Source organism: Epinephelus lanceolatus, chromosome 8 (genome assembly GCF_041903045.1).
Source record: "Epinephelus lanceolatus isolate andai-2023 chromosome 8, ASM4190304v1, whole genome shotgun sequence".
NCBI classification, from domain to species: domain Eukaryota; kingdom Metazoa; phylum Chordata; class Actinopteri; order Perciformes; family Serranidae; genus Epinephelus; species Epinephelus lanceolatus.
Genome location: NC_135741.1, coordinates 21,354,387 through 21,371,655, shown reverse-complemented (window position 1 = coordinate 21,371,655; position 17,269 = coordinate 21,354,387). Strand labels below are relative to the sequence as shown.

At 41.7% G+C, this 17,269-nt stretch overlaps 2 protein-coding genes across 3 annotated transcripts; both read right to left on the bottom strand.

Annotated features, from left to right (window-relative positions):
- Positions 1-2,472: 2,472 nt before the first annotated feature.
- tlr9 (toll-like receptor 9) lies at positions 2,473-6,310 on the bottom strand. The gene is made up of 3 exons (XM_033629987.2): positions 6,182-6,310; positions 2,932-5,904; positions 2,473-2,824 (listed from the first exon to the last, which is right to left on the bottom strand). The coding sequence occupies exons 1-3, from the start codon at positions 6,182-6,184 to the stop codon at positions 2,618-2,620; spliced, it is 3,183 nt and encodes a 1,060-aa protein (XP_033485878.1). The 5' UTR covers positions 6,185-6,310; the 3' UTR covers positions 2,473-2,617.
- A 380-nt stretch (positions 6,311-6,690) lies between these two features.
- LOC117258822 (acylamino-acid-releasing enzyme) lies at positions 6,691-17,172 on the bottom strand. 2 transcript variants are annotated; one of them, XM_033629988.2, is made up of 23 exons: positions 17,087-17,172; positions 16,476-16,605; positions 16,267-16,393; positions 16,087-16,174; positions 15,816-15,891; positions 15,383-15,474; positions 13,682-13,756; positions 13,419-13,556; positions 13,212-13,303; positions 13,064-13,104; positions 12,236-12,357; positions 12,013-12,073; positions 11,826-11,923; positions 11,605-11,656; positions 11,337-11,425; positions 11,090-11,228; positions 10,693-10,776; positions 10,112-10,192; positions 8,480-8,568; positions 7,923-8,113; positions 7,538-7,640; positions 7,336-7,442; positions 6,691-7,229 (listed from the first exon to the last, which is right to left on the bottom strand). In XM_033629988.2, the coding sequence occupies exons 1-23, from the start codon at positions 17,096-17,098 to the stop codon at positions 7,124-7,126; spliced, it is 2,193 nt and encodes a 730-aa protein (XP_033485879.1). In that variant the 5' UTR covers positions 17,099-17,172; the 3' UTR covers positions 6,691-7,123. The 2 variants fall into 2 exon arrangements, with proteins under 2 accessions (XP_033485879.1, XP_078026119.1); XM_078169993.1 differs by lacking the exon at positions 17,087-17,172 and having other exon boundaries at positions 16,476-16,760.
- Positions 17,173-17,269: the final 97 nt, after the last annotated feature.

Genomic DNA, 17,269 nt, shown 5'->3' with positions numbered 1-17,269 from the left:
GCTTTGTTTGCAAGTTTTGATTTCCAAGTAATTAGTACCACAACAAAATTAAAACTGGAGCAATAAATCAGATGAAAGACTGAACTTTGTGTTGACAAATAATCCCTGTTTCCACCAACACTTTCAGTATGGTACCTTTGGAACCAAAAGTAACCCTTCAAATATGGCACCTGGAACCTTAATCCGCTTAAGCCCAGTTTCCACCGAGCAGTACAGTACGGTTCAGTTCAGTTCTGTACTTTTTTTCCCCCCCCGTTTCCACTGTGAAAAGTTGTGGATGGTACCAATCGAACGTTCCGTACCATCCCCATTTTTGGTCCCCCCTCTGTTGGGGTACCTAGCACACAGATCTGGTACTAAAAGGTGGAGCTGTGAACACTGCAGTCTGTTGATTGGTCAATAGAGGACGGTCACTCTGCTCAGGGCTGAGTTGTGGCTGGTTTTGAGGCTCATGTAACCACTGTTCATACTGTGGAGAGTTTTATTAGTAAACTGTAACTATAAAATGAAAGGATGTTTTGCTGTCTCATGTAGCAGCTGTAGTCACACAAAAAAATAACTTAATTCACTAGGCCGACTGCCGGCAGCTTTTAAGGTGGAACAAGAAGTAGAAGAAGTAGAACAAAATAAATCAGGCTGCAGTGAGAGTCTCTTTCCATGGGATATGTAAAAATAGCAGGTTTGTGCATTTAGTCCTTCTCAGGCAAGCTCGGGGGTTAATGTTGCCGGAGCCCACAGGAACGACACTCCACGATGCTTTTTTTCTGTAAGTGAGGATTAGGATATATGCAGTTCACGTAATCCGGTCGAAATTAATATGCAATTTTAATCGCTTGAAGATCCACTCATTAATAAAAATCTATGTCATCCAAGAGAGACAGGAAATGGTCAAAGGTGTGCTGATGGATTCACATTGTGAACTCCTGTATTAAGAAACATTACAAGTTCCACCTAAAAGTCACCAGCATTTGGCCCAGTGAACCAAGTTAATTCTCTGACTCCTGAATCCTTTCATTTTATAGTTACAGTTTACTAATAAAACTCTCCACAGTATGAACAGTGGTTACATGAGCCTCAAAACCAGCCACAACTCAGCCCTGAGCAGAGTGACCGTCCTCTACCGACCAATCAACAGACTGCAGTGTTCACAGCTCCACCTTTTAGTACCAGATCTGTGTGCTAGGAACCCCAACAGAGGGGGGACCAAAAATGGGGACAGTACAGAACGGTTCCTTTGGTACCATCCACAACTTTTCACAGTGGAAATGGGGAAAAAAAGTGTACCGAACTGAACTGAACCGTACTATACTACTTGGTGGAAATGGGGACTATAGTGAAAGCTCTCTGAGACCCCTCTACCCCCTTAAAGGCACAAACTGGCTTAGTCCACCCTGCTAGGATTAGTCTCTAAATGCAGTGGTGGAGCATTAACATCCACTGTCACGTCTTTCCCCAAGAAAGGGAAATTGGGGTGCCAAATAAGAAGGAAGAAAGAAAGAAAAGAAAGTGACTTTGTGGGGGGGAAATCCCTACGTACTTGGGAGAGACATGGATCAAGTGAGGAAGGCCCTCAGAGATGGCTTATGCATAGGGCCCAGAATTTGGTGCTACGCCCCTGGTGTCACTAGTGACACCTATGCTTTTCCTACTATGACAAGTCAAAATATCTGCTGTGAGAAAAGTCTGTTAGTTTTGGCATGCTTAAAGACTTAACAGGTTACTAGAAGACTGAAGCTGTTCAGTTTACTCAAAATAACTCAGCAGAAAATACGTAAAAATAACCGTTTCAGGTCAGAGGTTTCACTCTCAGAAAAGAGTTGCAGTTTGTCAATGGAAATCCCAGGCCATGAGACAGAGCATTAAATGAAGATCCCAGCCCACAGGTTAAAACAGGTGTACAGTGGAACACCCACTGCTCTGGCAGCAGATCTTGTATTGATATTTTGTTACTTTTAATATTTTTGTCTGTACATCTGTCACTTTGAATCTCCTACTCTGGTTATCAGCCTGTAGATGTTTACTTGGCTGCCTTGCTTTGTAAATTCGTGTAACTACACAATAGATCTGTCCCAAGTGTTTCTCTTAAATTTCTAGAAAAAAGGCGGGTGACTTCTTACTTTGCATGAATGCAGCAGATAGCAGTTGTTAGTTGTCCCTGACCTGCAAGAAATAATAATCAGTTTCATTTCCTCTCGACATCTAACAAAAGAGAAGTGAAATTTCCATACTGGGGGTGGGGGTGTTTTCTATACAAGCACACTACAGTATTCATTTGTAATACTCATGAAATCAAGCAACTCAAGTGAAATCAAGTCAAGTTTATTTATGTAGCCTACTATCAATGTCTCAATGTCTATGTACAATATACAGTGTCTTAATTAACTTTGTAGCCCACAATAGCGACATGACCCTTCCTGGGCAAAGCAAACAAGTATCAAAGAAAAAACAGAAAACAACAGAACACAATCTTGAAAAGTAAAATATTTACAGAACTTGAAAGACTGGTGATATCTTAATCTATAAAAATGGTGCATATTAAAAACATCAACCAAGTATATTTACGTACGTATATGATACAATTGTCAAAATGTGCACTCTATCAGCACTTAAAAGAAAGTCAGATGAAACTTTCACTCATGTTATTGTCATAGAATTTGAGGTTATCTGATGACAATGCCATTCTCATTTGGTTCCAGAAAAGGGGTTGGGCCCTTGGGTTTCTCGGCCAGGACAAGACAGACTTTTTGCACAGCCGTTTCCTCAGCTGTAGGTACTTCAGTTTGGGAAACATCTCATCCAAAAGAACCAGCATAGCTGCATCCACCTTAAATGGACACAGAGATCATTTTGTGTTGTGAAAACATGGCTACAACGGGATATGAATCACACCCACAAAATGCATGTGAGAATAAAAAGTTCAGTTTTACTCACCTTCTCGTCCAGAAGTCGCTGCTGCACCATGAAGAAAGCCTGACGGATCACACCATTCACTGTCTCACCACCGGTGGCACCGCTGGACAGCACAAACACCGTCTTCACACTGCTGTACACGGCGTTATGCAGATTGTCGATACATGAGACCCCAGGAACCCAGTCCCTCTCCTCCAAACAGAGACAAAACCTCCTGTGCCCTGAATTCTCCAGATTGACAGTTAACTCATTGTAGACCCAGTCCCTCACAGCCTGGTTACTGGTGTCAAACACAACAAAAGCATCATAGTGGTGTTGCGAATCACTACCAGCCAGCTGGGAGTAGCCCTTATGTCCTGCCCAAAGTACTTGTAAGCAATACCACAGATCCCAGCCATAGAGATGCTTCAGTAGGGGCAGAACAGTGAACGTCACAGCCAAGAAGGAACAGATGAGGAACGCTAAGCTACCATATATGTCCTGGCAGGAATGCTGGTCCATAGACAGTATGCTCATGCCCTGCTGGGACTCTGGGTAATCACAGTGTATATGTGTGGTGAGATAAGGAATCTGTATCGAAGTATTACGCAGAAAGTCCGCAAACCAAGATGTATTGCAGTCGCATTTAAAGGGGTTGGCATGCAGGGTAAGTTTCTGCAGGGCACTACCATCTTTAAAGGGGGCAGGGAGAAACTGACGGCTTAACACTTTGATCTGATTGTGGCTGAGATACAGGTACCGTAGGGATTCCACGTTACTGAAGAACATCTCAGGAATAACACTAAAGCGATTGTGACTGAGGTCCAAGAGAGAAAAATTTGCTCCAAATCCTATGACCTTATTAGGCAAGTAATAGAGTTTGTTTTGACTGAGGTTCAGATGACATAAATTGCTAAGCACTGAGATGTTTTGCCACGGGAAATACTTCAGCTGATTGTCGCTGATAATAAGGGTCTCAAGGCTTTCTGGGAAGTTGCAAAACACTTCTGGTGAGATTGACATCAGATTATTGTCAGAGATGTCAAGGTAGGTGAGGGCTGTCAGGTTTTGGAAGAACTGAGTGTACCTGTTGTTATCAGACATCCACATGATGTCCAGGTTATTCCCATAGAAGTAGAGGTACTTCAGAGAGCTGCTAATCAACTGTTGATCTATTCGCACCCCAATGTTGTTGTTTGCCAGGCTGAGAACTTCCAGGTTTGTCAGATTTTGAAGGAACTCAAATCGATGACCCATGCCCTTCATTTTAAAGTGAAATTCATTGTTGCCAACATCTAAAACTTTCAGAGTGGAATTAAGCTCACTGAAAGCTTCTCTATAATAAAAATCAAGTCTATTGTATGACAAATTAAGAAAAACTAATTTTTTCATGCTAGCAAACAGCCCACCCTTTAATGCCTGGCTCATGTAATTGAAGGAAAGGTCTAAACAAACAACATCTTCCATGCCTACAAACACCTCTTTGTTTAGAGACAGAATGTCATTTTGAGACAGGTCAAATGTAAGTTTACGGCTGCAGAAATCGTTTTTAAAGTCCAATAATGATTTAAATTGTAACACATTATCCTCCCCCATTTCCAGCCTGTTTGATTGGTTGGATTCCCAGATATCATTACCAGATGTAGCTTTTCGATCTATTAACATAACATGTGGGTTAGAAAAATCATGTGTAAACAAGTTCTGGTTCTGACAGCTTTCCTGTGCCACAAACTCAGCTGACGGACCCGAGCAGCACGGAAGGAAATTAAGCATGTTTTGGGAGAGGTCAATATCAGTAAGAAACGGTAACCGTTTCAGAGATGTCAAGTTAAAAGTATTGATGAAATTCATTCTTAGTTCTAGTGTCCTTAGGTTCTGAAGTTTGGACAAAGTATTGAAGCTCTTGCTGGAGAGCTCATGGAAAAAGTTACCACTTAGAAGAAGATAACGAAGATGAGTCATTTTGCCAATATGTGGGGAGAGGCTCAGTTTCGGAAATGTCGTCAATGGTTCGTAGTTATAGATAAGGCTAATCCAAGTGAGACCTTCCAGCTCTGCAAAGAAGGTGCCATTATGCAAAGCATGTGCCAGGAGGTTGTCAGAGAGGTCCAAACCCTTTAAATTCTTTAAAGGTTGGAAAATACCCGTTGGAAATGTTCTCAGAGAGTTTCCTCTCAAGCTTAGGAAGGTGATTGAGCTGTTCTCAGCATAGAATGAGTTTGAATGTAGTTGTAGGGGTTTATTATTTGGGCAAGGAAAGCAGGGCCTGGCTGCATGGTCACAACGCTGGCAATTCCACTCCAAATTCAAATACTTGAGGAGAGTCAAGTTAGCAAATGCTCCATCCAAGACCTCTGTGATTGTATTCTCTCTTAAATCCAAACGTTCCAGTGAGAGTGGCAACCCTTTAGGGATAGCTGTGAAATTATTATACCCTAAGGTAAGGCTTTTGAGTTCAGAGAGCTCTCTGAAAACGCTCTCGTTGATGTAAAAGGACTGGCCGCAAGGGTTTGCATAAAAGCAGTTCTTGGTGAGGTAGAGCTCTTTGAGGTGAGGAGTGTTTAAAGGCTGGTTAATTTGAAAGATGCGATTATTCCGTAGGTCAAGGACCGTCAGGTTTTCAGGTAACTGGGGAATAGAGATGAGGCTGTTTCCTGACAGATTCAAAAAATTCAGCTTTGATAGACACTTGAATGCATCATGATGTATCTTCAGTTTGCATAAGCGGTCCTCCAAAGATCTCAGCTGACCCGGTTGACAATTCCCTATCATTTTCAGAGTGTGAAGGTTTGGGACGCCTGAGAAAGCACGCACTCCCACATACTGGATCTTTGTTCGACTTAAATCGAGTGACTCTACAGTGGTAGACTTGATGGAGGGGACACGCTTGAGTGGTCTGTCGGAACAGTCTACTTCGGTGGTATTCTTATCAGTGTCACATGGAAAAAAGATGGTATTTATGGTCATCACTAATGGCAGAAACTGGCAAAGGATGAGGATACTTTTCAGCATAGCCTGAAAACAAAAAAAATCAAATCAGTTGTTTCTTATGATTGAGAAGATGAAGTCTAAGCAGACAAAAGAAACAAAATTAAGCACATTCAGTATATTTTCACCAATATCACATACTGTTAAAACAGCCGCAAACTACTGAAGAGATTACTTTAGCTTTTTCAAGTGATTCCAATTGGCCATTTCTGTCCATATAATAGAGAGTATAGCATGCACATCATGTCCTAACAGTGACAGGGAGTACGGATTGGATTGCAGTATAAAATGTTATCCTACTTACCATGACAGGTAGAGCATGTATCCTAACATTCACATCAGGAGCCAGATGAAGCGATCTTTAGTCCAGGTGGGGAGAGGGAAGATTAAATACAGTGTCTGAAAGTCACTGCAGTGACGAGAAACTGGATCCTTGTATGCAGAAGTGAAAGCATGTGGTCATATATCCAACAACGCAATGCAAATCATATGATCTAAGTCAAAATCATAAAGGGTGGCAAATACAGAGATCACCTCAAACTGAGTTAAGAAAAGATTTCTTCAAAAGTATTGTCTGGAAAACAACCGCGTTAATGTATTTGAAGTGTCAAAATGAAGAAAGAAAGGGCAGAGAGAAAAGGGGTTTTTATCTATTGGTGGACAAACTTATGATTTGACTTCCTTATTTCTTCCCCTGACAATTGTTCTACGGAAAAGGTGTGAGGAAGTAATATTCCACCTCTTCGCCTGCTTCACAAATCTTTTTCAATCTGAACACAACACTCAGGTATCCAAACATTCAACGCACATTGGTAGTGTTTTCACAATCACTTTATTAAGTGCACTGTATCATGAAATCCATGAAATTAAAAGAGCATTGATTTTTTTTTTTAAAAAAACAAACCGTTAACAGTGAACAGAGAAAAGATTTATTATGAAATAAATTCTCCTTTGTTAATATAACCTCAAACAAACACAACTTACACACTAAAAAGCCCTTTATTTTCTGTGCATGTATTTCTGACGAATCAAAACTGCTTTTATCCAAGTGCTGTGTTAACATACTATTCCCCCATCCACTTTTTGGAAGTAGTTGTGGCAACCGCCATAGCCACAGATAGATTACAAGTAAAGCTTTGGCTTGGACCTCACACTGCCCTGAAAACAGGAGCACAACATCCCTTACACAAAGTAGTGTCCTACAACAGCAATGGCATACCGCCTTGTATTTATCTGATATTTACCATCACTGATACAAGTGTTGAATTATCCACAGAGCCACGTTCATAAAGCCATCAGACTCGGCATCCACCTTGGAGAGAGAGTGATTATTCCCTGGGTACCACAGCAACCTAAACAACACACATCAGAACACTAGTTATTAAACAATAAAAGCGGCGTTGTGCATTGAATATATGACGTAACCAACGTGACGTGTTACTCAGACAAGCTGCTTACCGGACTGGAACCTGCTTCGCTTTCAGAGCTCTGTAATATTCAATTCCTTGCTGGCTGGGTACACGCCTGTCATCTTCCCCTAAGGCCAGCAACACTGGTGTCTGTACCTAAATGAGAGATAATTTGGGGTTACTACATTGTGTAACAACACCAACAAAGTGACATGCACACATGCACAGTCATAGGACAAACACAAAAATACCTGTGTGATGTGTTTAATTGGGGACTTGTTTAGCATCTGTTCCCAAACAGCAGGGTCAGGTAGACAGTCTGTACTGTAGTCGTAGCCAGCCTCGAACATGCACCTGCAAAAACCGCAATCAAACATGAACAGGAAGCCAAAAAAAAACCTCACTGAATGGCTTTGAGGTCTTTTGTTCCTGCAGTGTTGGTGTGCATTATTGAACACTTCCTTTCCCGACAGTAAGGCAAACATATGCCCTTTATCCCACTCACTGCTGTCAGAGTGGAGTGTCAGGGGTACAAATGATATGAAACAACAAAGACTGGTTGTGCGTGACTGACAGACCAAAAAAACAGTAAACAAGTGTGGGCAACAATGTGAGAATGTGCATACTAATATTTACCAGTCTGGGATGTCTGTGGTGCTGACCATAGAGGCCAAATTGGTGACGGGGTTGCGAGCCGCACATGCCTTGTAGAACCCCGGGTACTGGCCAATCAGATGAAAGGCCAGGAAACCACCATGGGAGCCCCCAGACACTGCAACTTTCTGTGTGTCGAGCTCGTCGCCTTTGAGAACACTTTCAACAGCAAACTGGCAGGAAGAAATACAGGGGAAAACTGTCAGGGAACATTTGTGATGGAGAAGAAAGCAAGACACGTGAACGTCAGAAGTTGGGAGAGTGAAAAGAACAAAAAAAAAAAAAAAAAAAAAAAAAAAAAAAAAAAAAAAACTATTGCTTTCATGAGCCATGACTCAAACAGAAACTATGGCAACTCCTAAGCTAAATGCAGATACCAATTAAATCAAAAGTATAAACAAGATATATTCATAAAGCCACACCGGAGGTCATGTATACCAGCAGGAGCAAAAGATACCTCTTCAAACTAACTTCAAAAAAACCTGATAATCATTATTTTAAAAACAGCATTTGTTACTCTGTCAATGTTTTAATCTTACTTGAACATCTTTGACGTCCTGGGTGCCAACGTTGCCAGGTAATGAGAGGATATTGTCCTGGCCGTACCCAATAGAGCCACGATAGTTCACTGAGCAAAGAAAAGACACAAACTAAAATACATTAACATCTCTGTATCAGAGCTAGATATTGTGATGTATATAACATATATATACTGCTTAGTTTTATTTCTATTTTTACTTGTATATATTGTTTTTATTGTATTATTATTATTCCAATTTAGCTTTCTATTAGCTCTTAAATTGTATGGCCTCAATACTAGGTGAAAGGCAAACAGCATTTTGATTATGTATACATAGCTAATTTACAATAAAAAATGTTTGAATTGGATCTTGAACTTGAAATTTATTAAACCTGACAGTACCCGGGAAATGATCAAAGTGAGCTTAAGACAAACAGATGAGACCTGGGCAAAAATATCTTGAAAGAAAACATGCTTTTTGTAGCCTTTATAGCATTTATTAATTCAGTCATGGTCAACAGTTGAGTGGCAAAGGCCACATCTGGCCCAGAAGCAACCTCCAAGTGGCCCTGCTAGGGATCGGCACTAACCCAGTATTAAACAGCTTGGGGCAAAATTAATCAAGACCGTAGTATTAATATCCTCCACCGTCATCGGTTCTTTCATCGTTACTTTTTTAGTTTCATGCATCATCATGCTGCAGCCTCTCTCCTGCATTCTTGTTAAAAACAAACTAAAAAACCCCTGTCTGTACGTAGTCTAACTATTTAACTTAATTTGCCACTATCTAAAAATGTAGTTGAGGCAGCTGACCTGCAGACAGCGAGTCAGGAGGCAGAGAGCAGGATGAATGATTGACACTGGTATCTGTTCCTCATGCTTACATACAGTAACTTTACTCAGTATTGTTTTGTCAGGAGGAATATTCATTTTATTAACATGTTTGATTTGTTTCCAGTGAGATATCTTTGAGTTAATATAGTGACTCTGTTGCTGCCATAGACAGTATAAAACTATATCCTGTGTATACTCCTGAACACTTGACACTTAAAGGAAATGTCAGGAATTGACGTGTGTGCATGCGTGAGTGTGTGTGCGTGTGTGAGAGAGAAAGAAGGAAGTGGGAGATGCCAGTAGAGAGAGTGAGTTATTAGTTACTCTAAATGTCACTTGTGATGCTTCTTTGCATTGATTGCTCTTTTTAATTCTGTTTCTGCATTGTATGATGTTCCTTGGTCTGGTATGTGACTAAAAAAGTTTTCAACAGGTTGCCTGCTGCTGAAAATGTCTGGCCCATCCACATTTTCTGGTTTTAAAATCTGGCCTAGTTGAATTTGTAGTTGAATGGCCCTGGTGTAGGTGAAATTGCACATACTACAGGCCGTAGAGCGTCAAGTATGGCCTCACAATTCATGACAACTAGGCTAAAAGTTTCAAGCAGGCACACTTGAAGTCATCAGCAGTCCCTTAAGTGGAATAGTTTTGCTGTGGAAGTAATTTCTCTCTGATAAATGTATCAGGCAACACCAAGTCATGATTGATTATGCCTGTGAAGTACATGAGAGCTCTTTAAATGTTCACAAGATAGGGAAAAATGTGAAGCGTCTTAAAGAGGCTAAGGAAACCACTTCTCAGTGACGTATAAACATACCCAGCAGTGTAGCAAAGCCCATCCTGCACAGCACAGATGCGGACAGAGACCACTCAGCCACAAACACTGAGTGAGGACCCCCTGTGTGAAAGACACAAGTTATGTAAAACACAGATTGACAGTTTGTATCAAAAGCTACCTGCGTCTACATGTACTCAGCGACGTGAGGCATAAATGCCACAAAAAACCATACTGCTTGCAGAATCAAAATATGTGACACATCTCAGGACTGTTATTGAAGCCCAATCTTGATTTTGAGAGTATGATTAAACAGTTTGCCACTACAGGCACTGTCGTCATAGCAACCACTGTTGGCATTGCAAATCTTATCTGTAGCAGCAGCTCTCGACTGAACAGAAACAAATCCACAGATTCAATCGAGTGCTATTAATCAGTGCTGAATTTATTTGTAGATTATGTCGATGTGGAACATTTCTAACATCAATTGAGCTTTTTTGGGGTATAATACATTAACTTCATACTGCGCAACAATTAATAATTATGTTACACTGCCTAAGTGTTCATTATGTTTGCACTACAAAACAAATAATGACTTCAGAACAATGATGAAAGCAACCAACCATGAGGAGTGACAATGAGAGGCAGCTTCACTCCATCTTTAACCTCCTTTGGTTTGATCAGCAAAGCTTCAAAGTCAAGGCCAGCTGGAATAAAGATACATTTGTTAGTCCTATTAAGATTGCATACGTTGTTTTCTACGCAGCAAACGCTTTTCAAACCCTCACTAAACTTATTACTAAAATTATTCTTCCCGACATGAAAGAAAACCAGTCACCTCAGACGCCTCCTCCTGCAAACTCTATTCAATCTCTGCCTGTCATTTTACAGTTACAGTTACTACCTACCTACAACTGCATGCATTCGACCATTTGACGAAAACAGGAAAATACTGAATTTTAAGTCCCTCTGCTAGAACTCTAAAACTAACTGACTAAAACGAAAATTTGTCACTCTTACGGTATTGACTGTTGTCCTGCTCTGGTGGAGGGGTGAAAGTCAAGATCTGCCAATCAATATCTGGCAAAACCTGAGAGTCTTCCAAAGTAATCCACACTACTTCCTCCTGAGAATCCCTGGCCGGAAGGAAACCCACCCTCTGCACAGATTGCAATAGGTGACACAGACATAAGGTCAATGCAACACCATATTTAGTGTGCAATATATATCAAAGTGTCAATATTCAAATAAAGACCACTGATCCTACCAGACTTGGAGGGCAGTTTGGAGAGGAGCAGCTGACCACCATCAGATCCCTCTCAATATTCAGCAGACACCAGTTACCAACATCAGACTCTACAGGCGAACAAAGAACGTCATTAGACGCAGGTTGAAGTAAACATGTTCAAGCACACAACACTGATTCGGTAAACAAATCACCTATTACAGACTGGCAACACCAAGCATCAGTACACAAAACTGTGAAAACCCTGAAGTGAATAACCCAAAGGCTGATACATTTGTCAGTCACTCACTTGAAGTCAGAGAGGTGATGCTCCCGGTGCTCGTATCCACCATCAATAGGTCCTACAAGAGAGAGACAATAACAGCTTTTTCTCCCCAAGTAAAGAATAATTAAAATATTCCAAGTCTAAATACCTTTTATTTGGAAACTATACATTTGCCAGAAAAGTGTCACCCATTATTGTCTAATTTTTATTTTAATAGCAAGACATTCCCCTGAATTTGACTGTACCTTGCGGCTGCGCTGAGGACAAGCAATGATAATACGCTGACTATCAGCTGACCAGCATCGAGGGGACAACTGCGAGCTGTAGATACCCGTAAAGCCATCTGGAAATTCACACAGACACACATGGTCACAACTAAGTTTGACATGTAATGGAAAAAGTGCAATGGTGTGACCACCAAGTATTCCTTACCATCTCCTGGTCTCTTCACCACATCCACCACCACTGAGGTCTTCTTGGTATACCAGTCATACTAGGAATAAAAAAGGAAGCACAGAGGAAAGCATGTGAGCACAAATATATCTAACTAATTTCTGTTTCAACAAATCTATACCACAAAGATGGTGCAAAGTGTAAATGTGGAAGGGAAAGTAGATCTGTCCTCTGTCGAAAAAGAGGCTCCATTCTGTCATACCATACAGAGCCTGCTGCAGTGCATGTGTGGTCCAAAGACAGAAAATTCAAGGTAGACAATCCGACACTGGTCTGGGCTCAGCCTGGGGGAGCACACTGCACTGGTGCCTGATGTCAGCTGCTCTGTGGGGCACAACAAACAAACACGATACACATGAACACTAGTCTACACAGGTCAGCCACAGCATTAAAACCACTGACAGATTAAAAAAAACATAACATTGTGTGGAAAACCTCGGATCCTTGCGTACGTTGATGCCACTTGACATGATATCACCCACCCAAATACCGTTGCAGACCATGGCAAACGGCACATGAGACAACAGTAAGTGAGACAACATGACAAAGAGCTCAAAGCATCAACCTGGCCTCAAAACTCCCTGGATCCCGATCTGATGGAGCACCCATGGAACGTGTCGGTCCCCCACCTTGCAACCCACAGGACTCAAAGCATCTGCCGCCAACGCCCTCGTGCCAGACACAACAGAACACCCCCAGAGGTCCTGTGTCCATGCCTCAACAGGACAGTGCCAAGTCCTATGTAAGGAGGCCTGGGGGAATTTGGAGGCCAGGTTGATGCTTTGAGCTCTTTTTCAAGTTCCTTGGGTCAGTGCTGAGCAGTTTTTGTGGTGTGGCGTTCGTCTGCGATGGTGTTTGAGTGTGTGGTGCGTGTCAAGTGGCATCCGCATGAATGCTTGGGCCCAAGGTGTCTCAGCAGAACACTGCATTTTCAAGAGATGATCAATGGTCTTAATGTTGTGGCTGATTGGTGTGGCTATGCTAGTTTAAAATATAATATAAATACAACAGAAGAGAAGCATTCACTTACCACATTTACCACCAGTAAGGTCCACATAGAACAAAGATGACCTGACAGAAAAAAGGGAGACATGGATACCTTGCAGTATTAGTACTATGAGCATTACAGGGGAGACTTGTGTTAGGTCTTCTCCTCGATCAGTGTGAACAGTAATCACCTCCTGTTGGGGCAGTACTTGAGGCCAAGTCTGAAAGGCTCATGCCACCAGCCTACAAACACCACGCCTGTGTCACCTGGAGCCCAAAATGCCTGCAGAGACAAAGTAACAAAAGGACAAAGAGAGAGCAACAGCAGATGTAAGAGCGTGTGAGCACACTGAAAGTGCACAAAAAACACGCATCACAGCACTAACTGCTGTACCAACCTGTCCAGGTGAGATATATTCAGGCACTCCCTCCAACACAGAAACGTTGTCACCCTCGATGTCCAAAACACACAGCACTGGACAGCTCTTACCAACCATTACCTCTCCCCAGTCCTCGTGAAAGACAAACTGCTCCCCCTGCAGGAATAAAAAAGCAAAAACACTACAACTTTACACAGAGTGAAAGGCAATATACGAATGTTAAATTACACCTTTGAATAGTGATTTTTTTTGTGTGTCTCAAAAGTATTCATTGCATTCACTTTTACAGCCTCCTTTTTCTCCGCTCTGATGGTCTCCTCCTCGTCCCCAATTGGAGACAACTCTGATGATTCAGTCTACAAAAAATAATGAGACATAGAATGACACGTTATGACCCAGTAGTCTAACCAAGTCATTGCATTAATCCTATCCATCTAAGGTAAATGGTCAATCAACACTGAATCACATAGGGCTTCTAAAAGGAAATGGAAAACACCTGTGGTGCATTTAAAATGAAACCATTCACAAAATGCACCTGGTTGCAGTTTTTTTTTATGATTGAGTGATAAGCTTCCTTAAAAGGGTGTGCAACAACCTTTGAGATATATTTGATCTGGTTTGGTGAGTGTGTCTGGAGTGTAAACCTGCTGAAGCTGTTAGTCCACCGCCTAGATAAGTTTGTATCATCCAGCGCGTATGTAAAGTCATAGTCTGGAGGTACTTATCCATAGTCAGTGCATTATCCACAGCAGATGTCTGTCAATCCGTTTGGATAAAACGGGTGTTTTGCCACTAAGCTAAGCTAAGCTAAGCTAAGCATTGTGCTGCTGCGGAGGGGTCACCAACAAAACGTATTTTAGCGACCTAAAAAAATCATTATCAAGTGTAAGCTATATTTAGAACACTTTCACCATTTTACCTTGCTGTCAGCAACTTCCAGTGGGGACCTAAAGCCGTGCTATAGCTCTTTTTAAAGCTAGATTCCATTGAGAAAAAGAGTAATTTAACATTGATGAACACAGAAGCTGCTGGTCTACTGCTGTCTCGATCAGTTGGGGGTTTTTTTGCGCGTGACTTTGGCATTTAAAAGGGTACGTTCGGATTCACTAAAGTCACAAATCAACACAAACAAACTAACAGATCAAGTCAGTGCTCGACCAACAGCTCTTGTGTTCAGTGAGCTAAAATAATTGATTTGTCGCTGAAGTCTGGTGGCTGTGATGACAGCATAAATGGGCACTGAAGCTGTTAACGGTTCACCTGTTGGAAGGGCCGTTTGCAGCAAGGTAAAGCAGTGAAAATATATTGAATATAGCGTATACTTAAACTCCTCTTGATATTTTCTTAGGGTGGGACTTCTTTTAAATGGCTAAATATGTTTCGATTCAGTACATTGTTTAGGTTTCATGGCAGAACTCTTGCCTGCTTCTCCAAACTGGGGTGTGCTGACTGCAATGTAATGTAAGTAATTCACCAACCATGAACAAGTTCCTCATACAGCCCCGCTTCAAAAGATTCGAACTACTTTCAATTTCTAACAATTCCTTATGGAGATCAAGAATAACTAGTAACGTGAACTAACACTAAACAACAATAGTCTGGAAATCCAGACCCAAATCTGACTCGCTGAGCAAATTCAAATTGTGCCCTCCCGAGAACTCTGGATTTCCAGGGTAAAACAACAAGGCAATAAGTGCACAATGTAGCTACTTAATGTGTTTTTCTTAGTTTTTCTTTGTGTGAATCAAGGGTCTAAGGATGGAGGGTATCACATGCTGGACAGTCCCCTGAGGCTTTTTTTTTTTTTTTTTCATCTATATAGATAAAGTTGCCTTGACTTACAGTTTGCTATGATCTGTGCAGTACTGACCACACTCCCAGCAATGACATCTGGGAGAATCTTCACGTTCAAAATTTTCAGCCTATGCAGCCCTGTGTGATTCAGTGCTGATTTAACCTCAAATGCAGTTTTGCTGACAGACCTGGAAGAAGGACTCTGCCTTAGATCTTTTCTTTTCTGCCACATACAAGAGGTGGGTCTCTGAGTGGGACCAAACCAAGCAGCCAAACTGATCTAAGGATGCAAAACACAGTGTGATTAACACCTGGACTGGCAATTTTCAAAGAAACTGATTGAAAAAAACATGCATATTTTAAAGGGACACTTTTCCCATTTTCAACCAGGTCTGTGTCATCGTGGTGGGGGGGGGGTTATGTGAAAATGAACAGTGTTTGGTCCCTCCCAGTGCTGACAGAGCTGTGAACTCCCAGCCTGTGCTGTGAGACAAAATCTGCAGGATGCTGAGAAACATGTCATTTCGTATTGGTGGATTTTGGCTGGCGGACAACTCCCCACACTGCAATGACACAGACCTGGTTGAAAATTGGCAAAACATCCTTTTACAGTTGACTCACCATCTTCATAGACTTTGCCATGCTTCTTCAAGGCTGTTAGATTGATGCTCTTCATCTTGATGTTTTTGCTCCAGATCTGCAGGGTCACAAAGAGGTCAGGAGAGGAGAGAAGTCAAAGATGTTAGTTTCAAAATGCATCGTCACATGAGGTATTAAACAGGCTGCAAATGGAAAACGAAGCAGAGCAGAGACACAGATGAACACCACACAGGGGGCAATTAAAAGTATCAAGTTATGGGAGTGAGTCTGAGACAGAAAGACAGCAACACACCTCCAGGAACTGTTTGTCCTCTCCTTTGATTGTACACTCTCTGACAACAGCCTTCATTTCGCCGGAAGGGGAATCCTTACTTAGTACCCTTACAGGACAAAACATATTGATGAGACACTCTTCAGTTTGCTCAGTGGGAGACAATCTATGATGGCGTCTAATTACAAAATGTGTACATACTCTCCCTTGATCTCAGTGCAGTTCCCTGAGGCTCCAGAGTAGACCACCGACTTGTCATCGTGGAACACAATGTACTGTCGGCAAAACTTGACATTCTCATTCCTGTCCAGATCACGCTGGCTCCATTCTGCAAAAATAAACATAACACCATCAATATCAATGAACAGACAGAGATCTGATAATCTCAGTGTGGCACCGTCTGAGTCTACCTGTGTAGATGTTGCTGTATTTGCCTCCATACTGAGAGGTGATGACAGGTCCCACATCTGCTCTGCTTAAAGAAGGAAAGAGGCTGAGTTCTCTGTAGAGCCTGGCAATTTCCTCAGGGCTGGTCATCACCTGACAACACGCAGCAGAATAACTCACACCACGTTTCAGTGATACAAACTGTCCAGCGGCGAACAATGCCCTATTCATTTCTTAGCTAGGGAAGCTAGCACGTCAAACAAGTTTGCATAGTTAACACAGTTTGCTAAAAATAATAGAAGTCAGTTTATTAACAACCGACTCCAGTATGAAACCTAATCAAGCGACTGCTACGCGATGAACAAAGCAACCAAGCGAGCTAGCTCGTTTGTTTTTAGCAGTGTTTGGCGGATTTAATTTGGCCAGGAACTTCCTGTAGCAGCTGACGGCAAACAACCGAACCAGTCAGTTTGCTAGCTTGACTTGAAAACAGGCTAACGTTAATTGAACTATTATCAAAAATAATGACAGCGTAATTAACGCCAGCTATACATTAGCACTTACATGAGGTTTATTTCTGTAAGGCATGTTATCAGTTCAGAGGCAAAGAATACGTAATTAAGTCTAATCATACCTGTGACTCCATGGTGAGGACAGTGTGTGTCGCTAGTCTGCAACTGTCAAGCAGTTGGGAGCACAATGGAGGAGTGTGCTCCGGTATAAACGCTGACTAAAAAATAAACGTTGGGACCTGTTGCGGCTTCCTGTTACAGCTCAAAAAATAAAATAAAACCCCTGATAAGCAGTTACTGAATTT